Genomic DNA, 27550 nt, shown 5'->3' with positions numbered 1-27550 from the left:
CCCCCCCCCTTACAAAAAAGTCAAAAATGGACTTTTCTCAAAAGTCAACTTTTTGGGCATATTTAGGCTCTGCCGAGAGTCCTGACATATTTTTAGAACGTTTCCCAGCGCTCCTTGGCCCATAAGTGATTTTTGACCGTTTTTGAAATTTTGAAAAATGCGAAAGTACCCCCCCTTACAAAAAAGTCAAAAATGGACTTTTCTCAAAAGTCAACTTTTTGGGCATATTTGGGCTCTGCCGAGAGTCCTGACATGTTTTTAGAACGTTTCCCAGCGCTCCTTGGCCCAAAAGTGATTTTTGACCGTTTTTAAAATTTTGAAAAATGCGTAAGTACCCCCCCTTACAAAAAAGTCAAAAATGGACTTTTCTCAAAAGTCAACTTTTTTGGCATATTTGGGCTCTGCCGAGAGTCCTGACATGTTTTTAGAACGTTTCCCAGCGCTCCTTTGCCCAAAAGTGATTTTTGACCGTTTTTGAAATTTTGAAAAATGCGTAAGTACCCCCCCTTACAAAAAAGTCAAAAATTGACTTTTATCAAAAGTCAACTTTTTGGGCATATTTGGGCTCTGCCGAGAGTCCTGACATGTTTTTAAACGTTTCCCGGCGCTCCTTGGCACAAACATTTTTTTTTACCGTTTTTGAAATTTTGAAAAATGCGTAAGTACACCCCCTTACAAAAAAGTCAAAAATGGACTTTTCTCAAAAGTCAACTGTTTTGGCCTATTTGGGCTGTGCCGAGAGTCCTGTTGTGTTTTTAGAACGTTTCGCGGCGCTCCTTGGCCCAAAAGTGTTTTTTGACCGTTTTTGAAATTTTGAAAAATGCCTAAGTACCCCCCCTTACAAAAAAGTCAAAAATTGACTTTTCTCAAAAGTCAACTTTTTGGGCATATTTGGGCTCTGCCGAGAGTCCTGACATTGTTTTAGAACGTTTCCCAGCGCTCCTTGGCCCAAAAGTGATTTTTGACCGTTTTTGAAATTTTGAAAAATGCGTAAGTACCCCCCCTTACAAAAAAGTCAAAAATGGACTTTTATCAAAAGTCAACATTATGGGCATATTTGGGCTCTGCCGAGAGTCCTGACATGTTTTTAGAACGTTTCTAAGCGCTCCTTGGCCCAAAAGTGATTTTTGACCGTTTTTGAAATTTTGAAAAATGCGTAAGTACCCCCCCTTACAAAAAAGTCAAAAATGGACTTTTCTCAAAAGTCAACTTTTTCGGCATATTTGGGCTCTGCCGAGAGTCCTGACATGTTTTTAGAACGTTTCCCGGCGCTCCTAGGCACAAACATTTTTTTTTACCGTTTTTGAAATTTTGAAAAATGCGTAAGTACCCCCCCTTACAAAAAAGTCAAAAATGGACTTTTCTCAAAAGTCAACTGTTTTGGCCTATTTGGGCTGTGCCGAGAGTCCTGATTTGTTTTTAGAACGTTTCGCGGCGCTCCTTGGCCCAAAAGTGTTTTTTGACCGTTTTTGAAATTTTGAAAAATGCCTAAGTACCCCCCCTTACAAAAAAGTCAAAAATTGACTTTTCTCAAAAGTCAACTTTTTGGGCATATTTGGGCTCTGCCGAGAGTCCTGACATTGTTTTAGAACGTTTCCCAGCGCTCCTTGGCCCAAAAGTGATTTTTGACCGTTTTTGAAATTTTGAAAAATGCGTAAGTACCCCCCCTTACAAAAAAGTCAAAAATGGACTTTTATCAAAAGTCAACATTATGGGCATATTTGGGCTCTGCCGAGAGTCCTGACATGTTTTTAGAACGTTTCTAAGCGCTCCTTGGCCCAAAAGTGATTTTTGACCGTTTTTGAAATTTTGAAAAATGCGTAAGTACCCCCCCTTACAAAAAAGTCAAAAATGGACTTTTCTCAAAAGTCAACTTTTTGGGCATATTTGGGCTCTGCCGAGAGTCCTGACATGTTTTTAGAAAGTTTCCCGGCGCTCCTTGGTACAAACGTTTTTTTTGACCGTTTTTGAAATTTTGAAAAATGCGTAAGTACCCCCCCTTACAAAAAAGTCAAAAATTGACTTTTCTCAAAAGTCAACTTTATTGGCATATTTGGGCTCTGCCGAGAGTCCTGACATGTTTTTAGAACGTTTACCGGCGCTCCTTGGCCCAAAAGTGATTTTTGACCGTTTTTGAAATTTTGAAAAATGCGTAAGTACCCCCCCTTACAAAAAAGTCAAAAATGGACTTTTCTCAAAAGTCAACTTTTTGGGCATATTTGGGCTCTGCCGAGAGTCCTGACATGTTTTTAGAACGTTTCCCAGCGCTCCTTGGCCCAAAAGTGATTTTTGACCGTTTTTGAAATTTTGAAAAATGCGTAAGTACCCCCCCTTACAAAAAAGTCAAAAATGGACTTTTCTCAAAAGTCAACTTTTTGGGCATATTTGGGCTCTGCCGAGAGTCCTGACATGTTTTTAGAACGTTTCCTGGCGCTCCTTGGCGAAAAAATGATTTTTGACCGTTTTTGAAATTTAGAAAAATGCGTAAGTACCCCCCCCCCTTACAAAAAAGTCAAAAATGGACTTTTCTCAAAAATCAACTTTTTGGGCATATTTAGGCTCTGCCGAGAGTCCTGACATGTTTTTAGAACGTTTCCCAGCGCTCCTTGGCCCAAAAGTGATTTTTGACCGTTTTTGAAATTTTGAAAAATGCGTAAGTACCCCCCCTTACAAAAAAGTCAAAAATGGACTTTTCTCAAAAGTCAACTTTTTGGGCATATTTGGGCTCTGCCGAGAGTCCTGACATGTTTTTAGAACGTTTCCCATCGCTCCTTGGCCCAAAAGTGATTTTTGACCGTTTTTAAAATTTTGAAAAATGCGTAAGTACCCCCCCTTACAAAAAAGTCAAAAATGGACTTTTCTCAAAAGTCAACTTTTTTGGCATATTTGGGCTCTGCCGAGAGTCCTGACATGTTTTTAGAACGTTTCCCAGCGCTCCTTTGCCCAAAAGTGATTTTTGACCGTTTTTGAAATTTTGAAAAATGCGTAAGTACCCCCCCTTACAAAAAAGTCAAAAATTGACTTTTATCAAAAGTCAACTTTTTGGGCATATTTGGGCTCTGCCGAGAGTCCTGACATGTTTTTAGAACGTTTCCCGGCGCTCCTTGGCACAAACATTTTTTTTTACCGTTTTTGAAATTTTGAAAAATGCGTAAGTACACCCCCTTACAAAAAAGTCAAAAATGGACTTTTCTCAAAAGTCAACTGTTTTGGCCTATTTGGGCTGTGCCGAGAGTCCTGATGTGTTTTTAGAACGTTTCGCGGCGCTCCTTGGCCCAAAAGTGTTTTTTGACCATTTTTGAAATTTTGAAAAATGCCTAAGTACCCCCCCTTACAAAAAAGTCAAAAATTGACTTTTCTCAAAAGTCAACTTTTTGGGCATATTTGGGCTCTGCCGAGAGTCCTGACATTGTTTTAGAACGTTTCCCAGCGCTCCTTGGCCCAAAAGTGATTTTTGACCGTTTTTGAAATTTTGAAAAATGCGTAAGTACCCCCCCTTACAAAAAAGTCAAAAATGGACTTTTATCAAAAGTCAACATTATGGGCATATTTGGGCTCTGCCGAGAGTCCTGACATGTTTTTAGAACGTTTCTAAGCGCTCCTTGGCTCAAAAGTGATTTTTGACCGTTTTTGAAATTTTGAAAAATGCGTAAGTACCCCCCCTTACAAAAAAGTCAAAAATGGACTTTTCTCAAAAGTCAACTTTTTCGGCATATTTGGGCTCTGCCGAGAGTCCTGACATGTTTTTAGAACGTTTCCCGGCGCTCCTTGGCACAAACATTTTTTTTTACCGTTTTTGAAATTTTGAAAAATGCGTAAGTACCCCCCCTTACAAAAAAGTCAAAAATGGACTTTTCTCAAAAGTCAACTGTTTTGGCCTATTTGGGCTGTGCCGAGAGTCCTGATTTGTTTTTAGAACGTTTCGCGGCGCTCCTTGGCCCAAAAGTGTTTTTTGACCGTTTTTGAAATTTTGAAAAATGCCTAAGTACCCCCCCTTACAAAAAAGTCAAAAATTGACTTTTCTCAAAAGTCAACTTTTTGGGCATATTTGGGCTCTGCCGAGAGTCCTGACATTGTTTTAGAACGTTTCCCAGCGCTCCTTGGCCCAAAAGTGATTTTTGACCGTTTTTGAAATTTTGAAAAATGCGTAAGTACCCCCCCTTACAAAAAAGTCAAAAATGGACTTTTATCAAAAGTCAACATTATGGGCATATTTGGGCTCTGCCGAGAGTCCTGACATGTTTTTAGAACGTTTCTAAGCGCTCCTTGGCCCAAAAGTGATTTTTGACCGTTTTTGAAATTTTGAAAAATGCGTAAGTACCCCCCCTTACAAAAAAGTCAAAAATGGACTTTTCTCAAAAGTCAACTTTTTGGGCATATTTGGGCTCTGCCGAGAGTCCTGACATGTTTTTAGAAAGTTTCCCGGCGCTCCTTGGTACAAACGTTTTTTTTGACCGTTTTTGAAATTTTGAAAAATGCGTAAGTACCCCCCCTTACAAAAAAGTCAAAAATGGACTTTTCTCAAAAGTCAACTTTATTGGCATATTTGGGCTCTGCCGAGAGTCCTGACATGTTTTTAGAACGTTTCCCGGCGCTCCTTGGCCCAAAAGTGTTTTTTGACCGTTTTTGAAATTTTGAAAAATGCGTAAGTACCCCCCCTTACAAAAAAGTCAAAAATGGACTTTTCTCAAAAGTCAACTTTTTGGGCATATTTAGGCTCTGCCGAGAGTCCTGACATGTTTTTAGAACGTTTCCCGGCGCTCCTTGGCCCAAAAGTGTTTTTTGACCGTTTTTGAAATTTTGAAAAATGCGTAAGTACCCCCCCTTACAAAAAAGTCAAAAATGGACTTTTCTCAAAAGTCAACTTTTTTGGCATATTTGGGCTCTGCCGAGAGTCCTGACATGTTTTTAGAACGTTTCCCAGCGCTCCTTGGCCCAAAAGTGATTTTGGACCGTTTTTGAAATTTTGAAAAATGCGTAAGTACCCCCCCTTACAAAAAGTCAAAAATGGACTTTTCTCAAAAGTCAACTTTTTGGGCATATTTGGGCTCTGCCGAGAGTCCTGACATGTTTTTAGAACGTTTCCCAGCGCTCCTTGGCCCAAAAGTGATTTTTGACCGTTTTTGAAATTTTGAAAAATGCGTAAGTACCCCCCCTTACAAAAAAGTCAAAAATGGACTTTTCTCAAAAGTCAACTTTTTTGGCATATTTGGGCTCTGCCGAGAGTCCTGACATGTTTTTAGAACGTTTCCCAGCGCTCCTTGGCCCAAAAGTGATTTTTGACCGTTTTTGAAATTTTGAAAAATGCGTAAGTACCCCCCCTTACAAAAAAGTCAAAAATGGACTTTTCTCAAAAGTCAACTTTTTGGGCATATTTGGGCTCTGCCGAGAGTCCTGACATGTTTTTAGAATGTTTCCCAGCGCTCCTTGGCCCAAAAGTGATTTTTGACCGTTTTTGAAATTTTGAAAAATGCGTAAGTACCCCCCCTTACAAAAAAGTCAAAAATGGACTTTTCTCAAAAGTCAACTTTTTTGGCATATTTGGGCTCTGCCGAGAGTCCTGACATGTTTTTAGAATGTTTCCCAGCGCTCCTTTGCCCAAAAGTGATTTTTGACCGTTTTTGAAATTTTGAAAAATGCGTAAGTACCCCCCCTTACAAAAAAGTCAAAAATTGACTTTTATCAAAAGTCAACTTTTTGGGCATATTTGGGCTCTGCCGAGAGTCCTGACATGTTTTTAGAACGTTTCCCGGCGCTCCTTGGCACAAACATTTTTTTTTACCGTTTTTGAAATTTTGAAAAATGCGTAAGTACCCCCCCTTACAAAAAAGTCAAAAATTGACTTTTCTCAAAAGTCAACTGTTTTGGCCTATTTGGGCTGTGCCGAGAGTCCTGATGTGTTTTTAGAACGTTTCCCAGCGCTCCTTTGCCCAAAAGTGATTTTTGACCGTTTTTGAAATTTTGAAAAATGCCTAAGTACCCCCCCTTACAAAAAAGTCAAAAATTGACTTTTCTCAAAAGTCAACTTTTTGGGCATATTTGAGCTCTGCCGAGAGTCCTGACATTGTTTTAGAACGTTTCCCAGCGCTCCTTGGCCCAAAAGTGATTTTTGACCGTTTTTGAAATTTTGAAAAATGCGTAAGTACCCCCCCTTACAAAAAAGTCAAAAATGGACTTTTATCAAAAGTCAACATTATGGGCATATTTGGGCTCTGCCGAGAGTCCTGACATGTTTTTAGAACGTTTCTAAGCGCTCCTTGGCCCAAAAGTGATTTTTGACCGTTTTTGAAATTTTGAAAAATGCGTAAGTACCCCCCCTTACAAAAAAGTCAAAAATGGACTTTTCTCAAAAGTCAACTTTTTGGGCATATTTGGGCTCTGCCGAGAGTCCTGACATGTTTTTAGAAAGTTTCCCGGCGCTCCTTGGCACAAACATTTTTTTTTACCGTTTTTGAAATTTTGAAAAATGCGTAAGTACCCCCCCTTACAAAAAAGTCAAAAATGGACTTTTCTCAAAAGTCAACTGTTTTGGCCTATTTGGGCTGTGCCGAGAGTCCTGATTTGTTTTTAGAACGTTTCGCGGCGCTCCTTGGCCCAAAAGTGTTTTTTGACCGTTTTTGAAATTTTGAAAAATGCGTAAGTACCCCCCCTTACAAAAAAGTCAAAAATTGACTTTTCTCAAAAGTCAACTTTTTGGGCAAATTTGGGCTCTGCCGAGAGTCCTGACATGTTTTTAGAACGTTTCCCGGCGCTCCTTGGCCCAAAAGTGATTTTTGACCGTTTTTGAAATTTTGAAAAATGCGTAAGTACCCCCCCTTACAAAAAAGTCAAAAATGGACTTTTCTCAAAAGTCAACTTTTTTGGCATATTTGGGCTCTGCCGAGAGTCCTGACATGTTTTTAGAACGTTTCCCAGCGCTCCTTGGCCCAAAAGTGATTTTTGACCGTTTTTGAAATTTTGAAAAATGCGTAAGTACCCCCCCTTACAAAAAAGTCAAAAATGGACTTTTCTCAAAAGTCAACTTTTTGGGCATATTTGGGCTCTGCCGAGAGTCCTGACATGTTTTTAGAACGTTTCCCAGCGCTCCTTGGCCCAAAAGTGATTTTTGACCGTTTTTGAAATTTTGAAAAATGCGTAAGTACCCCCCCTTACAAAAAAGTCAAAAATGGACTTTTCTCAAAAGTCAACTTTTTGGGCATATTTGGGCTCTGCCGAGAGTCCTGACATGTTTTTAGAATGTTTCCCAGCGCTCCTTGGCCCAAAAGTGATTTTTGACCGTTTTTGAAATTTTGAAAAATGCGTAAGTACCCCCCCTTACAAAAAAGTCAAAAATTGACTTTTCTCAAAAGTCAACTTTTTGGGCATATTTGGGCTCTGCCGAGAGTCCTGACATGTTTTTAGAACGTTTCCCAGCGCTCCTTGGCCCAAAAGTGATTTTTGACCGTTTTTGAAATTTTGAAAAATGCGTAAGTACCCCCCCTTACAAAAAAGTCAAAAATGGACTTTTCTCAAAAGTCAACTTTTTGGGCATATTTGGGCTCTGCCGAGAGTCCTGACATGTTTTTAGAACGTTTCCCAGCGCTCCTTGGCCCAAAAGTGATTTTTGACCGTTTTTGAAATTTAGAAAAATGCGTAAGTACCCCCCCTTACAAAAAAGTCAAAAATGGACTTTTCTCAAAAGTCAACTTTTTGGGCATAATTGGGCTGTGCCGAGAGTCCTGACATGTTTTTATAACGTTTCCCGGCGCTCCTTTGCCCAAAAGTGTTTTTTGACCGTTTTTGAAATTTTGAAAAATGCGTAAGTACCCCCCCTTACAAAAAAGTCAAAAATGGACTTTTCTCAAAAGTCAATTGTTTTGGCCTATTTGGGCTGTGCCGAGAGTCCTGACATGTTTTTAGAACGTTTCCTGGCGCTCCTTGGCGAAAAAATGATTTTTGACCGTTTTTGAAATTTTGAAAAATGCGTAAGTACCCCCCCCCCTTACAAAAAAGTCAAAAATGGACTTTTCTCAAAAATCAACTTTTTGGGCATATTTAGGCTCTGCCGAGAGTCCTGACATGTTTTTAGAACGTTTCCCAGCGCTCCTTGGCCCAAAAGTGATTTTTGACCGTTTTTGAAATTTTGAAAAATGCGTAAGTACCCCCCCTTACAAAAAAGTCAAAAATGGACTTTTCTCAAAAGTCAACTTTTTGGGCATATTTGGGCTCTGCCGAGAGTCCTGACATGTTTTTAGAACGTTTCCCAGCGCTCCTTGGCCCAAAAGTGATTTTTGACCGTTTTTAAAATTTTGAAAAATGCGTAAGTACCCCCCCTTACAAAAAAGTCAAAAATGGACTTTTCTCAAAAGTCAACTTTTTTGGCATATTTGGGCTCTGCCGAGAGTCCTGACATGTTTTTAGAACGTTTCCCAGCGCTCCTTTGCCCAAAAGTGATTTTTGACCGTTTTTGAAATTTTGAAAAATGCGTAAGTACCCCCCCTTACAAAAAAGTCAAAAATTGACTTTTATCAAAAGTCAACTTTTTGGGCATATTTGGGCTCTGCCGAGAGTCCTGACATGTTTTTAGAACGTTTCCCGGCGCTCCTTGGCACAAACATTTTTTTTTACCGTTTTTGAAATTTTGAAAAATGCGTAAGTACACCCCCTTACAAAAAAGTCAAAAATGGACTTTTCTCAAAAGTCAACTGTTTTGGCCTATTTGGGCTGTGCCGAGAGTCCTGATGTGTTTTTAGAACGTTTCGCGGCGCTCCTTGGCCCAAAAGTGTTTTTTGACCATTTTTGAAATTTTGAAAAATGCCTAAGTACCCCCCCTTACAAAAATGTCAAAAATTGACTTTTCTCAAAAGTCAACTTTTTGGGCATATTTGGGCTCTGCCGAGAGTCCTGACATTGTTTTAGAACGTTTCCCAGCGCTCCTTGGCCCAAAAGTGATTTTTGACCGTTTTTGAAATTTTGAAAAATGCGTAAGTACCCCCCCTTACAAAAAAGTCAAAAATGGACTTTTATCAAAAGTCAACATTATGGGCATATTTGGGCTCTGCCGAGAGTCCTGACATGTTTTTAGAACGTTTCTAAGCGCTCCTTGGCCCAAAAGTGATTTTTGACCGTTTTTGAAATTTTGAAAAATGCGTAAGTACCCCCCCTTACAAAAAAGTCAAAAATGGACTTTTCTCAAAAGTCAACTTTTTGGGCATATTTGGGCTCTGCCGAGAGTCCTGACATGTTTTTAGAAAGTTTCCCGGCGCTCCTTGGTACAAACGTTTTTTTTGACCGTTTTTGAAATTTTGAAAAATGCGTAAGTACCCCCCCCTTACAAAAAAGTCAAAAATTGACTTTTCTCAAAAGTCAACTTTATTGGCATATTTGGGCTCTGCCGAGAGTCCTGACATGTTTTTAGAACGTTTCCCGGCGCTCCTTGGCCCAAAAGTGTTTTTTGACCGTTTTTGAAATTTTGAAAAATGCGTAAGTACCCCCCCTTACAAAAAAGTCAAAAATGGACTTTTCTCAAAAGTCAACTTTTTGGGCATATTTAGGCTCTGCCGAGAGTCCTGACATGTTTTTAGAACGTTTCGCGGCGCTCCTTGGCCCAAAAGTGTTTTTTGACCGTTTTTGAAATTTTGAAAAATGCGTAAGTACCCCCCCCTTACAAAAAAGTCAAAAATTGACTTTTCTCAAAAGTCAACTTTTTGGGCAAATTTGGGCTCTGCCGAGAGTCCTGACATGTTTTTAGAACGTTTCCCGGCGCTCCTTGGCCCAAAAGTGATTTTTGACCGTTTTTGAAATTTTGAAAAATGCGTAAGTACCCCCCCTTACAAAAAAGTCAAAAATGGACTTTTCTCAAAAGTCAACTTTTTTGGCATATTTGGGCTCTGCCGAGAGTCCTGACATATTTTTAGAACGTTTCCCAGCGCTCCTTGCCCCAAAAGTGATTTTTGACCGTTTTTGAAATTTTGAAAAATGCGTAAGTACCCCCCCTTACAAAAAAGTCAAAAATGGACTTTTCTCAAAAGTCAACTTTTTTGGCATATTTGGGCTCTGCCGAGAGTCCTGACATGTTTTTAGAACGTTTCCCAGCGCTCCTTGGCCCAAAAGTGATTTTGGACCGTTTTTGAAATTTTGAAAAATGCGTAAGTACCCCCCCTTACAAAAAAGTCAAAAATGGACTTTTCTCAAAAGTCAACTTTTTGGGCATATTTGGGCTCTGCCGAGAGTCCTGACATGTTTTTAGAATGTTTCCCAGCGCTCCTTGGCCCAAAAGTGATTTTTGACCGTTTTTGAAATTTTGAAAAATGCGTAAGTACCCCCCCTTACAAAAAAGTCAAAAATTGACTTTTCTCAAAAGTCAACTTTTTGGGCATATTTGGGCTCTGCCGAGAGTCCTGACATGTTTTTAGAACGTTTCCCAGCGCTCCTTGGCCCAAAAGTGATTTTTGACCGTTTTTGAAATTTTGAAAAATGCGTAAGTACCCCCCCCTTACAAAAAAGTCAAAAATGGACTTTTCTCAAAAGTCAACTTTTTGGGCATATTTGGGCTCTGCCGAGAGTCCTGACATGTTTTTAGAACGTTTCCCGGCGCTCCTTGGTACAAACGTTTTTTTTGACCGTTTTTGAAATTTTGAAAAATGCGTAAGTACCCCCCCTTACAAAAAAGTCAAAAATTGACTTTTCTCAAAAGTCAACTTTATTGGCATATTTGGGCTCTGCCGAGAGTCCTGACATGTTTTTAGAATGTTTCTAAGCGCTCCTTGGCCCAAAAGTGATTTTTGACCGTTTTTGAAATTTTGAAAAATGCGTAAGTACCCCCCCCTTACAAAAAAGTAAAAAATGGACTTTTCTCAAAAGTCAACTTTTTCGGCATATTTGGGCTCTGCCGAGAGTCCTGACATGTTTTTAGAACGTTTCCCGGCGCTCCTTGGCACAAACATTTTTTTTTACCGTTTTTGAAATTTTGAAAAATGCGTAAGTACCCCCCCTTACAAAAAAGTCAAAAATGGACTTTTCTCAAAAGTCAACTGTTTTGGCCTATTTGGGCTGTGCCGAGAGTCCTGATTTGTTTTTAGAACGTTTCGCGGCGCTCCTTGGCCAAAAAGTGTTTTTTGACCGTTTTTGAAATTTTGAAAAATGCCTAAGTACCCCCCCTTACAAAAAAGTAAAAAATTGACTTTTCTCAAAAGTCAACTTTTTGGGCATATTTGGGCTCTGCCGAGAGTCCTGACATTGTTTTAGAACGTTTCCCAGCGCTCCTTGGCCCAAAAGTGATTTTTGACCGTTTTTGAAATTTTGAAAAATGCGTAAGTACCCCCCCTTACAAAAAAGTCAAAAATGGACTTTTATCAAAAGTCAACATTATGGGCATATTTGGGCTCTGCCGAGAGTCCTGACATGTTTTTAGAACGTTTCTAAGCGCTCCTTGGCCCAAAAGTGATTTTTGACCGTTTTTGAAATTTTGAAAAATGCGTAAGTACCCCCCCTTACAAAAAAGTCAAAAATGGACTTTTCTCAAAAGTCAACTTTTTGGGCATATTTGGGCTCTGCCGAGAGTCCTGACATGTTTTTAGAAAGTTTCCCGGCGCTCCTTGGTACAAACGTTTTTTTTGACCGTTTTTGAAATTTTGAAAAATGCGTAAGTACCCCCCCTTACAAAAAAGTCAAAAATTGACTTTTCTCAAAAGTCAACTTTATTGGCATATTTGGGCTCTGCCGAGAGTCCTGACATGTTTTTAGAACGTTTCCCGGCGCTCCTTGGCCCAAAAGTGTTTTTTGACCGTTTTTGAAATTTTGAAAAATGCGTAAGTACCCCCCCTTACAAAAAAGTCAAAAATGGACTTTTCTCAAAAGTCAACTTTTTGGGCATATTTAGGCTCTGCCGAGAGTCCTGACATGTTTTTAGAACGTTTCCCGGCGCTCCTTGGCGAAAAAATGATTTTTGACCGTTTTTGAAATTTTGAAAAATGCGTAAGTACCCCCTTACAAAAATGTCAAAAATTGACTTTTCTCAAAAGTCAACTTTTTGGGCATATTTGGGCTCTGCCGAGAGTCCTGACATGTTTTTAGAACGTTTCCCGGCGCTCCTTGGCCCAAAAGTGTTTTTTGACCGTTTTGGAAATTTTGAAAAATGCGTAAGTACCCCCCCTTACAAAAAAGTCAAAAATGGACTTTTCTCAAAAGTCAACTTTTTGGGCATATTTGGGCTCTGCCGAGAGTCCTGACATGTTTTTAGATCGTTTCCCGGCGCTCCTTGGCACAAACATTTTTTTTTACCGTTTCTGAAATTTTGAAAAATGCGTAAGTACCCCCCCTTACAAAAAAGTCAAAAATGGACTTTTCTCAAAAGTCAACTGTTTTGGCCTATTTGGGCTGTGCCGAGAGTCCTGACATGTTTTTAGAACGTTTCCTGGCGCTCCTTGGCGAAAAAATGATTTTTGACCGTTTTTGAAATTTTGAAAAATGTGTAAGTACCCCCCCTTACAAAAAAGTCAAAAATGGACTTTTCTCAAAAGTCAACTTTTTGGGCATATTTGGGCTCTGCCGAGAGTCCTGATATGTTTTTAGAACGTTTCCCGGCGCTCCTTGGCACAAACATTTTTTTTTACCGTTTCTGAAATTTTGAAAAATGCGTAAGTACCCCCCCTTACAAAAAAGTCAAAAATGGACTTTTCTCAAAAGTCAACTTTTTGGGCATAATTGGGCTGTGCCGAGAGTCCTGACATGTTTTTGGAATGTTTCCCGGCGCTCCTTGGCGAAAAAATGATTTTTTACCGTTTTTGAAATTATGAAAAATGCGTAAGTACCCCCCCTTACAAAAAAGTCAAAAATGGACTTTTCTCAAAAGTCAACTTTTTTGGCATATTTGGGCTGTGCCGAGAGTCCTGACATGTTTTTGGAACGTTTCCCGGCGGTCCTAGTCCCAAAAGTGTTTTTTGACCGTTTTTGAAATTTTGAAAAAATGCGTAAGCACCCCCCCTTACAAAAAAGTCAAAAATGGACTTTTCTCAAAAGTTTACTTTTTTGGCATATTTGGGCTGTGCCGGGAGTTCTGACATGTGTTTGATGAGTGTCCCGGCGCTCCTAGGCCCAAAAGTATTTTTTGACCATTTTTGAAATTTTGAAAAAATGCGTAAGCACCCCCCCCTTACTAAAAAGTCAAAAATGGCCTTTTCTCAATAGTCAACTTTTTTTGGCATATTTGGGCTGTGCCGAGAGTCCTGACATGTTTTTGGAACGTTTCCCGGCGGTCCTTGGCCCAAAAGTGTCTTTTGACAGTTTTTGAAATTTTGAAAAAATGCGTAAGCACCCCCCCTTACAAAAAAGTCAAAAATTGACTTTTCTCAAAAGTCAAATTTTTTGGCATATTTCGGCTGTCCCGAGAGACCTGACATGTTTTTGGAACGTTTCCTGGCGGTCCTAGGCCCAAAAGTGTTTTTTGACCGTTTTTGAAATTTTGAAAAAATGCGTAAGCACCCCCCCTTACAAAAAAGTCAAAAATGGACTTTTCTCAAAAGTTTACTTTTTTGGCATATTTGGGCTTTGCCGGGAGTTCTGACATGTTTTTGATGAGTTTCCCGGCGCTCCTAGGCCCAAAAGTATTTTTTGACCGTTTTTGAAATTTTGAAAAAATGCGTAAGCACCCCCCCTTACTAAAAAGTCAAAAATGGCCTTTTCTCAAAAGTCAACTTTTTTTGGCATATTTGGGCTGTGCCGAGAGTCCTGACATGTTTTTGGAACGTTTCCCGGCGGTCCTAGGCCCAAAAGTATTTTTTGACCGTTTTTGAAATTTTGAAAAAATGCGCAAGCACCCCCCCTTACAAAAAAGTCAAAAATGGACTTTTCTCAAAAGTCAACTTTTTTGGTGTATTTGGGCTGTGCCGAGAGTCCTGACATGTTTTTGGAACGTTTCCCGGCGGTCCTTGGCCAAAAAGTGTCTTTTGACCGTTTTTGAAATTTTGAAAAAATGCGTAAGCACCCCCCCCCCTTACTGAAAAGTCAAAAATTGACTTTTCTCAAAAGTCAACTTTTTTGGCGTATTTGGGCTGTGCCGAGAGTCCTGACATGTTTTTGAAACGTTTCCCGGCGGTCCTTGGCCCAAAAGTGTCTTTTGACCGTTTTTGAAATTTTGAAAAAAATGCGTAAGCACCCCCCCTTACAAAAAAGTCAAAAATTGACTTTTCTCAAAAGTCAACTTTTTTGGCGTATTTGGGCTGTGCCGAGAGTCCTGACATGTTTTTGGAACGTTTCCCGGCGGTCCTTGGCCTAAAAGTGTCTTTTGACCGTTTTTGAAATTTTGAAAAAATGCGTAAGCACCCCCCCTTACAAAAAAGTCAAAAATGGACTTTTCTCAAAAGTTTACTTTTTTGGCATATTTGGGCTGTGCCGGGAGTTCTGACATGTGTTTGATGAGTTTCCCGGCGCTCCTTAAAATGGTTTTGTCATTTATTTTGAAATATCAATAACATATCATTCATTTGGCCACATTTGGGCTAGCTTTATCATATTTAGATTGGTAGGAGCTGTCCCATTACCTAATATCCAGTTTCAGCTATGTGTAGAGCATGGAAAAATATACAACCATGTAATCGCATTCTAATAAAAAAATAACGATGCTGGACTTACCACTCACTCTCCCGTTCGTGAAGTGTCGAGCTGTCAATTGGCGTCATGACGCCATCTGCTGTGTCAAGTAAATCGCCGTCATCTGACGCCTCAGGTTCAAACATGTAGGGATTAATTGTAGTTCATCTTTCCTGGGAGCCTTTGCCATCGGTAGCGTCATGAAAGAGCAATCCTGAATGGTTACCTTTGGTGGAAATATCACTGACATCGTTGTTGCTGCTATGCTAGCTGTGGGTAGTCTTCTGTTGCCTACGTCACACTTCCGGGTTTGCGACGGGACCATTAACGGAGTGCAAAAAAACTAAAAAAACGCAAATTATCCTTACAATTACGTGTTGATAATGTCATGGTTGTTTTGATGAACTCGTCCAAAGTTTATATTCATAAAATTACACCAAAATCCGGAAAGGTCTTCAGTTGCCCTTTAAGACAATCTCCTGCAGTTCAAACCGAGCATCAGTATGGGGAAGAAAGGTGATTTGAGTGACTTTGAACTTGGGATGGTTGTTGGTGCCAGAAGGGCTGGTCTGAGTATTTCAGAAACTACTAATCTACTGGGATTTTCACGCACAACCATCTCTAGGGTTTACAGAGAATGGTCCGAAAAAGAAAAAACATCCAGTGAGCGGCAGTTCAGTGGGCGGAAATGCCTTGTTGATGCAAGAGGTCAGAGGAGAATGGACAGACTGGTTCGAGCTGATAGAAAGGCAACAGTGACTCAACCACCCGTTACAACCATGGTAGGCAGAAGAGCATCTCTGAACGTACAGTAAGTCAAACTTTTAGGCAGATGGGCTACAGCAGCAGAAGACCATGCCGGGTGCCACTCATTTCAGCTAAGAACAGGAAACTGAGGCTACAATTTGCACAAGCTCATCGAAATTGTACAATAGAAGATTGGAAAAACGTTGCCTGGTCTGATGAGTCTCGATTTCTGCTGCAACATTCGGATGGTAAAGTCAGAATTTGGCGTCAACAACATGAAAGCATGGATCCATCCTGCCTTGTATGATTCAGGCTGGTGGTGGTGGTGTAACGGTGTGGGGAATATTTTCTTGGCACTTTTTGGGCCCCTTGGTACCAATTGAGCATCGTTGGAACACCACAGCCTACCTGAGTATTGTTGCTGACCATGTCCATCCCTTTATGACCACAATGTACCCAACTTCTGATGGCTACTTTCAGCAGGATAATGCGCCGTGTCATAAAGCTGGAATCATCTCAGACTGGTTTTTTGAACATGATAATGAGTTCACTTTACTCAAATGGCCTCCACAGTCACAAGATCTCAATCCAATAGAGCATCTTTGGGATGTGGTGGAACGGGAGATTCGCATCATGGATGTGCAGCCGACAAATCTGCACCAACTGTGTGATGCCATCATGTCAATATGGACCAAACTCTCTGAGGAATGCTTCCAGCACCTTGTTGAATCTATGCCACGAAGAATTGAGGCAGTTCTGAAGGCAAAAGGGGGTCCAGCCCGTTACTAGCATGGTGTACCTAATAAAGTGGCCGGTGAGTGTGTGTGTGTGTGTGTATATATGTATATATATATATATATATATATATATATATGTGTGTGTGTGTACACGTACATATATATACGTATGTATATTCATTTTTTTATACTATGGGGAAAAAGGTAAAAAGAAACATATTAATACATAAACTTATATGTATGTGTTTCCAATGATAGATCTGAGTAAATACATTGAACAAAAAACAAAAAAAAATGGGGGGCAGCGCTTCTTCGCGGTTTTTAACTTATCGCGGCAGGTTCTGGTCCCCATTATCCGCGAAAAACGAGGGATCACTGAATGTACTATTTGGACTTATATGTAATGCCACCAAATGTCCACTTGGAGGTAGCAGCGTATCTGCATTATTTATAAAGAAGGTGCGTCTGGTAAAGGGGCAGGGTTTTCCCTGTCAATCAATTAGAACTAGGTAAATTCAATGATTTTTATAACACATAACGGGTTTTCAAATAAAAACTAAAAAATGGGTGTTGGGCTTAGTTTAAAAATAAACACAGACACGCCCGCGTTATGTAATTGGGTGAAGTGTGTGATTAGTCCTCTCCAACAGACGGGGATTAAACCGGGGAGTGTGTAATTATGAAAAAAAGCATACGTCAACAGTTGAGTTAACCACCCGAGGCGGGATTCGGGAATACCCTTTGGCTACCGCTGCTGCTCGGCCCTCTCGCTAGGCCGCCCATCAGCAACCCCAAACCGGAAGACGACGACGCAGTAGCCCCGCTCACGGCTCCGGAAGGAGTGCCACGACGCGGACACACGACGCTCCCAAAACGGCAGGCAGGGCAACTCCTTCCTCCCCCTCCTCCTCCTGGTCTTCACCCTCCTCCTCCACCGGGACAGACAGCATCCTATGCGGCTCAAGATGGCGGTGCAGGCAGCAGAAAACGACGCGATTGTGAGTATTTGTGCAGTCCGAAGAGGCGGATTGCTTTTTAAAATGGATTCTCTTGTGTGCGTGCGTGAGTCCGTTCCGTGCGTGCAGATTTTGCACGCGGCGAGGCGAATTTTAGAGGCTCACCTGGCTCGTCGGAGCTCCTGTGGTGTGTTCACGGACCCTCATTCTGTTTAGTACAATGAATAAAATGAATTAATTTTGTAGGTAGTGGAGGACGAGCAGCTTAATGACTCATTGGGGAGCGTCGGCCTCATCTCACCTGACAAGGAGGATTTAGCACGGCTTCTGGTAGGACTGCATGGAGGGGGGCATCCATTCATCCATTTTTCATACCGTTCAAGCTTACACCTTATTTTTAGACAGTACCCTTCAGTGGACGCATACGAGGCGGCATGAGGCCCGGCAAGAAGATCATAGTGATGGGCATTGTGGACTTGGAGCCAGACAGGTAAGTCATTGCTTGCCAATGCCATTGACGGCATTAGACGCCCATTCCATTTATACAGGTGTGTCCCTCGTTTTTCGCGGTAAATGGGGACCAAAACCCTCCACGATAAGTGAAAAATTGCAAAGTAGCCCCCCCCTTACAAAATATTTTTATTTATTATTTTACTTTGTTCAATGTATTTATTCATATAAGACATGTTTTCTCCACTTTTCCCCAAAGCATGATTCAACTTTTACGTATATATAAAGTTTAATAAATGTTTTTTAAGCACTTCAAATGTAGTTATTATGATACATGTTACTGAATTATTTTTAAACAAGAATAAAGTAGAAAAATGCTTGTCTTTATTATATGCTTCATTGAGTGAGTCCACTCAAATCCGCTCAAGTCGCTCACTTGCACACAATGAGTTGCCACAGCAACAGTTTAACAAGTGAAACAATGATTGACGCATGCGGCACTTTGAAGCTTTGGCTTCCGCGTATTTGTGGTAAGAACAAACATTAAACGTATGTCAATCATCATTAAATTTAATAAGCAACTCCAGTGCACTGCCTGAGCAACAAAGAGCAGCAGGAGGGAGAGTGAGACTACGTGATTGGCTCGGGACGGCTCATCTGTTTTTATTTATTATTTTTTTTATTGAAAAAAAATCTGCTATGGACTGAGGGTGCGAGGTTTGAAGCGCGAAGTAGCGAGGGACCACTGTAATCATGTTTCAATGGCATTAACGGCGAGAGACGGCCACTCCATTTTGAACTGTCTTGAATGATCACTGCCCAGCCCCTACCTGGTAAGATGGATCGAATACCTATTGCCATCAATGGCAGGTAATGTGTTAAGTATAGTAGATGAAAGAGTTTGAAAATGACAGACAAGAGTTCGTATAAATGACCGTGTAAAAAATAGTTGCTCAAAGAATCTTAATATGCAAATCACAAATCTCTTAGAACTCTGATAATGTAAAATCTAATGTTTAGACACAAGTAGCGTAGCCAATGGGAGACAAACGTGTCGTCAGGTGCGCTGTCAGTCACAAAACACTCATACAATTGAAAAATTTGTCTCTTTGCAGTATCTGTCTGTCCTCTTTCTCCGTCTGAGACTCAGACGAAGTCTGCTTCATCTCTTCAGCCTATTAAAGCGTGCATAGGCCAGTGACTGTGCATATTACAGTGATTAGCCAATATGTAAGGGGTAGCCGTGATCTGAGATGGTGACATTTGATTGGCTAAAATGGTACTGGCATTTAAACATGCCTGAACATTTTTTTTTCTTTCAATTATTAAACAAGATTCTTGCTGCTGGGATGCACTTGATCAAAATATTGTCTGTGCCTTAGAAAATTTAGACTCTTTTTGGTCTGTCCAGTTGCTTGGACTTTTCCACTAAGAAATCTCTCCATAGTCACTTTCTGACATAAATATTTTAGACTTGCAGATTGAGCCAGAGCTCATAAGGTGTGAACTCTAAAAGCAGACTGAACAATGACACGTACTTAATAACAAGGTTTATCTTTGAAAAAGAATTAAAAACTATTAAAAACTATTTTAAAAAAAACATATGTTATGTAGACACCTTATTGTTTAATCACACACTATTTAATCCCTTCATACCTGCATTGTTTCTGCTGGGTAAACAAACAAACTGCGCTGATTTTGACTCAAACACCAGAACAAACTTCAATTTTTGGTCAGAGATATTAATGCTTTTATTTTTTATTTTTAATGTTAATGTGTTTTTGATGAGAAATGAGCACTTTACGTTATCCTTTTGCAAGTTGCGCTTGGTCAGCTATTTTCCAAGAGCCAAAAATAGCAAAGAGGGCGTGCCAAAACTCATGATTTGATTTCGATGAGTAATGTTAATCGAATCATCTCCCAGAAGTGGCAATAGCAACTAAATTCAGTGTATTTATAGGTTTTGAGACGCTAACGCATCATGTCCTTCAGCAGCATGCTTAGGCTGAAGGGGTTAAAAAGTTAGCTTTTGTGCGCTGCATTCTCATCACTCAAAACATTGCAGTGATGCGGTCGTAAAACATCGAGTCTCGTGTCTTCCCGTTCAAAAGTTTAACAGTCTCATCTTCAGCCTTAAGATCAAGCAGCTATCAGACTTGTCAGTCGTTCCAGTTTATTATCTTAAAACATTCCTATTCCTTTGCTTACTGCTTATCAAAAGTTGTTACTTCATGTTGTGGTGAAGAAGAATAAAGAAACGACGGCGTGCTCTAGGAGTCTTGGGTGCACTGTCGTTGTATGGTAGTTGGTGCATCAACCTGCGTGTCTAAAACATACTTTTGCTTGTATTAAGACAACAACGCCTACCACAAATTTTCCAGACTGTCAATAGGTCGCTAGGTGGTAAATCACTGCATAATGTTGGAGTAAAATGAGCCGTCGGACACATTAACCGTCACATTACTAGACTTCAAGGCATGTCGGGGATTAATTTAAAAAAAAAAAAATTTTTTTATAATTGTACTTGTTTTTGTGAGTCATTTTGTCCCTTGTACCAAATGATTTTAGGGTTCCCCACGGGCTCAAGTCTTTAATTTAACAACCTTGATTGATGAAGTCCTTTAAAATGTATTGACTTTCTTCTGGTAGGTCATAAATGAAATGATGTCCGAGAAATTTTCTGATATTTTAGGAGTTATTCAATTTTTGCGAGATTGGCTGTGAAATTTGTTCCGGAAGTGACTGTAAATTCTGTAATAAGGGGTCTGAAAAAAGGTCTTTAAAAGTCCTAAATTTCAATTGATGGAACCTGTATGAATCCTGTTTTTTCTATTTTGCCCCCCCCCCCCCCCCCCCCCCCAAAATTACCCTGGCTTGGCTGTAAAGGTGTTGCCCATCTCTTCATTCAAAGAGATAAACCCTTTTGTTCGAGATTTGCCCAGCAGATTCCCTCGACCCCCACCCACCCCGAATCCAATGAATAATTACTGCTTTGGGCGCCACATGAACGAGAATGACGACTTTTTTAAGGCAGTCAGGGCGTTCCCTCTCCAGAACCAGCTAGCAAGGAAGGGGGCGGGGTGGAGGGGTTGGCGACTTCTCTGGGTGTGACTTGACCCTCTATGGAAAGTTCAACCGCCTCAGTGACTTCATTGCTCACTGCAGCTGACCACAACCAGCACAAAATTGATGTTGTAACTGCACTAAAGCATTGGGACATGATAGACGATTTCCTTTAAAAAGAGTTCAATGATGTTGGTTTTCAAGCTGTTTTTTACACTACAGTTGTGCTCAGCTGTGAAACTAAAGACACATAACAAAAGAAACTACATATACTGTGCATTAAACTCAAGAATACACTTTGCATTCTTTTTTCCCCACAAGTTAGCTTAAAAAGCATACGACAGGAGAAAAAAAGTCTTAAATAGCATTATTATGTGAATTAGAATCATATTTTGAGACAATTCCACTATATACAACAATTTAGCAAAGCGCAGATGACAAGAAATTAGTCTTTTAATCTGCCGGTTAGCCACGCCTACCATTATAGGGCTCAAGCGTCCCCAACAGGTGGATGACGTCAGCGGGAGACTGGGCTCATCGGTTTACAATACAGCCCATTGAGGGGGAATTATTCAGAACGAGGAAAACGCGACGATGAGAGCCGCAAAATGTCATTGTTTCAGTTTCTCTACTCCAATATTTTTACAGGATATTCTTTTTATCCAAGTATTTTTTCCCCAATAGCTAAATAAATGGCTTGAGAAGGACCAGTCAGCCTGTCGAGGGGGAACTATTCACAACGAGGAAAATGCAACGAAGAGATCTGCAAAATTTCATTGTTTCTGTCTCTTTACTTCAATATTTTTACAGGATATTCTTTTTATCCAAGTATTTTCCCCAACTGCTAAATAAATGGCATGTTCATGACAAATAACAGTCTTGTTCTAAATTGAATTTGAAATAATAAAAATGCACTTATTCAGGACGACATGGCAAAATTACTCCATAATGGTCAAAACTGTCGACTTCACCTTTACTGTTTTACCTCCCGAACGATATTTTATGACACCTAAATCGGACGTATGTCATTTCCCTTCCCCGGCTTCGGAGAATGTAAACAAACCAAGAGGTGTGACAGCTAGCCGACATGCTAACCCGAACCGAGTGATGTTTCAAAGTCTTCGAAGCGGAAAATCACACGTAACTAGCCTGGATTATTTGACATGATGACTGGGTTGTCGATTGTCTTTGCGGATCGGCAAACCGCCCGGCGGAGAGCAATTTATAGCTCGTTCCCCGGAGGAGGGCGGCTGCAGTTGTTGTGCAGCTAACGTGCAGCTAATGTGCGTGAGGAGAGCTTTTTACATGCCTATCAATTATCAAACGTAAGTGGTCCTTTATTTAAAGAAAGTTTGTAGTGTTTACTTTGTAATCGCTGTATTCGTATTTGACATAATACAAAACAAGATGTTTACCCACTTCCTCGTTAGTCCAATGGTCCCACAGTAGTAGGGCTTGTTTTGGCCAATATCCACCGGTGAATGGGAACCTTTTGAAACCCCAAAAAGGCGCACACGCCTCTCCCTCATACAGCAAGATTTTTTGGCAGCCGTTTGGCTGGCGTGATGCGAAAAATAAACGTATTAATCCGAAAAATCAGCTGAATCCTTAGTCCTCATACACAACAGTAGGCTGTATAGTGAAGAGGAGTCCTTCTCCCTTACACTGTGATAAGTGCTCTTTTTGAAAGGCAGGCGTATTTTATGTTAATATTTGCTTCACATGTAAAATCCTGAACTACTTTCTAGTTTGTTGCATTCTTTAAACTAACATTTAAAAAAAAGAACAATTGAAAAATCAAGTTTCAAAAAGTAACATTTATTGGGTAATATGAAAAAGTATAATAATAATTTGGGGCCAGATCACCCAGCCTTATTGCATTGTAACTTTCGGGTGTCCCAAAACTTTTGTCCGTAAAGCCCTTCAAGCTTGTTCATTTCCAGTTTCCGCACGTGTGCACAAGGGCACTCGCCCAAATGAGCAGTGGAGATTATGATTCATTCCAGCCATCATCCCAGATTAGCCCGCAGATTCAAACATCTGGCAACCCCCATGTTGACTCCCTTCCCTTCTCTTTAACCCTCTCAGTTTTGATGTGAGCCTGACCTGCGGCCGGGACAAGGACAAGGAGGAGGTGGCCTACGACGTGGCCCTAAAACTCACCGCCCGCTTCTCAGACCGTCAGTTCCTGCGAAGCGCCCGTGTGGCCGGCAAGTGGACAGAGGCAGAGGCCTCCACCGCCTACTTTCCCTTCATCCCAGATCAGCCTTTCAGGGTAAAACACCTTCATCATGAATTAACGAAAACACTTTTTTTTATCTGTTGAAAGAAACTATTGCATGTTTGTGCAAATGTGCTCTCAGAATTTTTCTGAGGGGATAAAGTGTGAATCCAAACGGTGAGTCATGTCGTGATTGCAGCTTTTGCGTTGACAATGAGTACTTGTCTCTTGTTTTCCGTCCATGAAAACGAAACCGCGTCTCGGTGACGATGATAAAACTTGTTGTGGTTTTGTCCGACACAATAATTGCAGTCTCGACAAAACAATTGGATGTACTTCTCTTTGGGATTGTTGCAACAAGACAGTTCACTGCATTAGCAGAGGTGGGTAGTAACGCGTTACATGTACTCCGTTACACTTACTTGAGTAACTTTTTGAGAAAAATGTACTTCTAAGAGTAATTTTACTAAGCCATATTTATTACTTGAGTAGATTTGTTAAGAAAAAACGCTACTCTTACTCAGCTACTTTGGGCTGCACAAGTTGTTACATTTCTCCTCTTTATTCTACACATTAGATTTATTTTTTATTTTTTTTGCCAGTGATGCAAAGAGTAGCTCTACCAATTTCACCAATGAGACGTCGCAACAATAATAACATGACTCCATTGCACCAATCAAACGCAAGCTTGCCATTGTATGATCACGCTGACCTGTTCAATCACGTGGCGTCTTTAAAGCACCGTAAAAGAATCAAATATTTGACATAGAGGGCCACCGTCAACATGACTCGAAAGCACGGATTTTAGAATACATTAGAATAGAATAGCCCTTTATTTTCATTATACAGTTGTACAATGAAATTGTGGAGCATATCCCTTTACAGTGCAGGACAAGTAAAAATCTCAAAGTGGCTCGCAAGAATAAAAGTATAACATCTAAATAAATATAAAATGTGTATGAGGTAGTCCTATGTTCAGGCAGTGCAAATCATTGAAGGGAAGTAGCAGCAGTTGACAGTGAAGGCATTGATTATTGGAAATTGATATTGCACGTAAATAAGTATTGCACATAGAATATGGTGAATAGAAGTTAAGTAGCAGCAGTTGACAGTGAGGCAGTCTCGTCAGACAAATACTGGCATCCAGCTATTAATCGTCACTTCATCGTCATGAAAATAAATGTTCGTTGACGAAATTTTTGCGGTATCGTCATCATTGACGAAAACAACACTGGTGTTCATCAAACATAACAGGAAAAATGCATAGTGGTGCGAAGCTTCTCAAAAGCTTAATTGGCCATCAGAGAGGCTTATCGTTGAAATATTTTCAGAAGTTAAAATGGGTATTGGTAGAGATGTACACATATTTTGGTGATGATCAGTGGCTGTTTACTCACATTGAAAGCAATGTAAATCACAATGTTTTCCAATGTAAAAATGGTCTTTGCTGACTTCACACGCACTGGAGTACAAAAGCATCGGGGGAGTGTTCACTTTTCCGAAGAAAAGTGTTATGTGGACGAGTCATTATTTCCAGATTGCTCCAAAATTGATTAATGATAGTGAAAATGACTATTACGATGGGCAAAAAAATTGTTTGTTTGTTAAAATAAATTTTAAAAAAGTCTTGCCCTTGGGAGGAGAAAATGGGTGATTGCAATTGCAAGTTTATAAACTGGATGAGCTAATCTGCTGGTCCCAAAAAGCAAATATGCACGTTTCCGGCACTGCGCAACTAACAAGCAAACAGGAAATTCCACATTCATGCAGATACATGCTACTATTTCTGCACCAGCGCAGCTGTAGATAACATATGTGATGAATTTCTCCCACGTGACCAGAGGAAGGTCACACATTCTGCTCTAATAAACCTTAATGTGATGACGACGAGCACATGCGTCGCTCAGCCGTTTGTCAAATGAAATCTAATACCTCTGTGAGAATTTTCAACCTCATGCTTTTGTTCTGCGCAAACTTATGTAAGAGCATCCAAATGATAAAACTCTGTGTGCCTGCAGATTATGACTGATACCGATGCTGTTTTGTTGTTATTATTGCCGAAGTTGAATGGTTTGTCTGTTTCTAGGTGGAGATCCACTGCGAGCACCAGAGGTTCCGGATATTCGTGGACGGACACCAGCTCTTTGACTTTTACCACAAAGTAAAATCTTTGGCCTCCATCGACACGGTACGGATAGACGGAGACCTACAGATCACCAAACTGGGCTAACCGCACATCTACGCACACACTCATGCGCAAAGCTCGCCAGGTTGAGGGTGTGTGCATGAAGGACTTGAGCACGCACACACACACACAAATGCAAAGCTAGCATACACAACAAGGCTCCTCCACTTCATAGTCTTTAAATGTTAAAGACTAACAACATTTCACCATTTCTCATGTTTTAGTTGATTTGAAGCCCAAAAATATCTCTACTTGCTATTTTCATGCTATCTTGTTTTAAAATGAAAGCATTATTTAATACTCACTGGCTGCTATTGACAGTGATAGACATCCCCAAAAGAGTTGACGTCTGTTGTTGTCAGTTGCAGCCAATAGGTTAATAAAAGCTTAGGTTAAAATGTTCAATTTATTTTTCAAATGTAACGCTCACAGCATCTTTAAATAGTTCCCCTCTTTTTTTGTATAAATAGTTTGGATTATATTTTTTATTTAATTTAAAAATATATTTCACTAACACTAAATTACAAATTTGAAATATCACAGCATCTTTACATTTTTTTTCAGTTTATTTACAGTATTAACTCATAGAAAAGATATATTTTCCAATTAATTGTGAGCCAATTTCAATTTATTTGTGACTTTAGTTATTGTGAAAAGTATTATTAAAACTTAAAAAAAGTTCTGAGCATCGTTTATTGCTATTTTCTTTCCTGAAAACCGCTTGCATTTTCAAAAATTTTAAGAAGTGTAATTAAATGCTTTTTGAAGTTTTACTTTAATTTATACAAATACTTTTTTTTTTTTTAAATGCAAGAAGTTAAACCTCACCGCAACTCTACTTGTTAATGCCTTTATATTTTTTTAAATTTACTTTTAAAGGGATTCACGGACAGAAAGACTTTTAGTTCTTAAAAGATAAACGTTATTATGAGTTAGTATAATTTGAAATTGAAACCCCTCTTGATGTTTTCGTTTTTATACAATTTGTAAAATTTGTCTAACTAGTAGGTCGCCATTATTGTTGACGTCGCAGGGCAGTGACGTCACATGGTCACGTTGCCGGGCTGCGAGAGTATGACTCTAGCGATATAAACATGTCATCGGTTCAACCCTTTCAATTTGAACCCGAGAAGAACATTAATGAGCATGACAGCACTGTTGATATTCCACAAAACGAGCAGCAAAAGCAAAATGAACAGGAAAGACGGGATGAGCCGAGATGAGCGTAGGGGAGAAAAAAACGGTGTCCTGTCAAAATGTACTACACCGGCAAAACGTCTACAAGAGGCAAATTTGACACCCAAAGTACTTCCGTGTGCTTTCAGCTTGTTTTGTTTAGATGCATACAGACAGAACATACGAAAGATGCCTTAAGAAAATACTTAAGCGTGGTAATATCAAACAAGGTTGGTTTAAATATGCTATGTGACTAATGTGGTCAGCAGTTCAAGTATCTCCTTTAAAGCTACCACAAGAAAACACAATACTTAAAAGTATGAGAAGGAAGCACATGCAAAACGTATTTTGAGGCAATAAAAAGGTAATAATGGACTCAATAAATACACAAATAGTAAGTACTCGCCGCTTTTAAACGATGTGTGCGTGTGTTGGACGTCATGCCGCGTAGAAGGAATTGCAGTAACCCGGTAGTATTCGTCGAGTGACAGTGACAATCTACGTCAGGGGTGCCCAATCCCAGTCCTCGAGAGCCCCTATCCAGCTTGTTTTCCATGTCTCCCTCCTCTAACACACCTGAATAAACTAATAAGGATCGTTATCAGGCTGCTGCAGAGCTTGCTGATGAGCTGATCATTTGATTCAGGTGTGTTAAAGGAGGGAGACACAGAAAACAAGCTGGATAGGGGCTCTCAAAGACCGGGATTGGGCACCCCTGATCTACGTCATCACCCCGAGCGTCCATTGCACGCTTAAAACATGGCGCCCTCCGTAGGTTAGAACATTTACTAAATAATAGATTTTTAAATCGATGGCAATATTTTATGTGTTTCTATTAACATATTTTAGTAAAAGACAAGTCTTTAAGTCCGAGGTTCCCTTTAAAAAGCTTAAGAAATGAAATTTAGCGATTCTCTTGATGCCTATTGCTCATTGATCAATTCAACACAAATCTTTCATTTCAGAACACAAAGATTGCAACAACAAAAAAATCTCCCTTTTTAAAAACTCTTAAATAAATACAGCATAAATAAAGTCTTCATGCATCTTTGCTAAATATAAATTCGGGCATCAAGTGGTTAAAATTTACTGGATCTAAAATTCCCTGTATATTATTTGTTAAGTAAAACATATGAAGTTATTTGTTTGAAAATAAAATAAAAGCCACAACATCTTTCCTTCGCTATTTCCATCCATACAGGACTGCTGTCATTGCAGTCATCGACAGTATGTGCACACAGACACTCCATCTACCGTGATTTATAAGCATATCTAATTGAACCTTAGAATTCACTGCCACAAAGTCATCAAACATGTTTTATAGTGAGCGTAAATCCCAGTTTAGATTATTGCACTAAAAGTGGCATCGGAAAGATGCATATTTCAAGTATTCCAGCCACGTCTGCTTTCCCTGATGCCCCTGAAGGGATGCCTTGTGTTTGGTTGT

At 40.0% G+C, this 27550-nt stretch overlaps 2 protein-coding genes across 2 annotated transcripts in view; one reads left to right on the top strand and one right to left on the bottom strand.

Moving 5' to 3' along the window:
- The window catches only part of LOC130922937 (uncharacterized), a 63132-nt gene extending 45919 nt beyond the window's left edge, over window positions 1-17213 (bottom strand). Inside the window, exon 1 of the mRNA XM_057848220.1 lies at window positions 14611-17213. The gene's annotated coding sequence lies outside the window, so the exon portion shown is untranslated. The remainder of the gene's footprint in view (window positions 1-14610) is intronic.
- On the top strand, window positions 16828-26695 carry LOC130922938 (galectin-related protein B-like). The gene is made up of 5 exons (XM_057848223.1): window positions 16828-17050; window positions 17255-17338; window positions 17410-17498; window positions 22610-22796; window positions 24829-26695. The coding sequence occupies exons 1-5, from the start codon at window positions 17006-17008 to the stop codon at window positions 24970-24972; spliced, it is 549 nt and encodes a 182-aa protein (XP_057704206.1). The 5' UTR covers window positions 16828-17005; the 3' UTR covers window positions 24973-26695.
- Window positions 26696-27550: the final 855 nt, after the last annotated feature.

The sequence above is a fragment of the Corythoichthys intestinalis genome, chromosome 10 (assembly GCF_030265065.1).
Source record: "Corythoichthys intestinalis isolate RoL2023-P3 chromosome 10, ASM3026506v1, whole genome shotgun sequence".
Taxonomy (NCBI): Eukaryota; Metazoa; Chordata; class Actinopteri; order Syngnathiformes; family Syngnathidae; genus Corythoichthys; species Corythoichthys intestinalis.
The sequence above is the reverse complement of the archived record's forward strand: the minus strand, read 5'-3'. Positions and strand labels throughout refer to the sequence as shown.

What these genes read in the sequence shown, in the direction of transcription:
- LOC130922938 (XM_057848223.1), top strand. Translation starts at nt 17,006, where the DNA reads ATGCGGCTCAAGATGGCGGTGCAGGCAGCAGAAAACGACGCGATT. An exon ending in GTGGACTTGGAGCCAGACAG is followed by an intron (nt 17,499 to 22,609) that starts GTAAGTCATTGC and finishes TAACCCTCTCAG; the next exon opens with TTTTGATGTGAGCCTGACCT. An exon ending in TCCCAGATCAGCCTTTCAGG is followed by an intron (nt 22,797 to 24,828) that starts GTAAAACACCTT and finishes GTCTGTTTCTAG; the next exon opens with GTGGAGATCCACTGCGAGCA.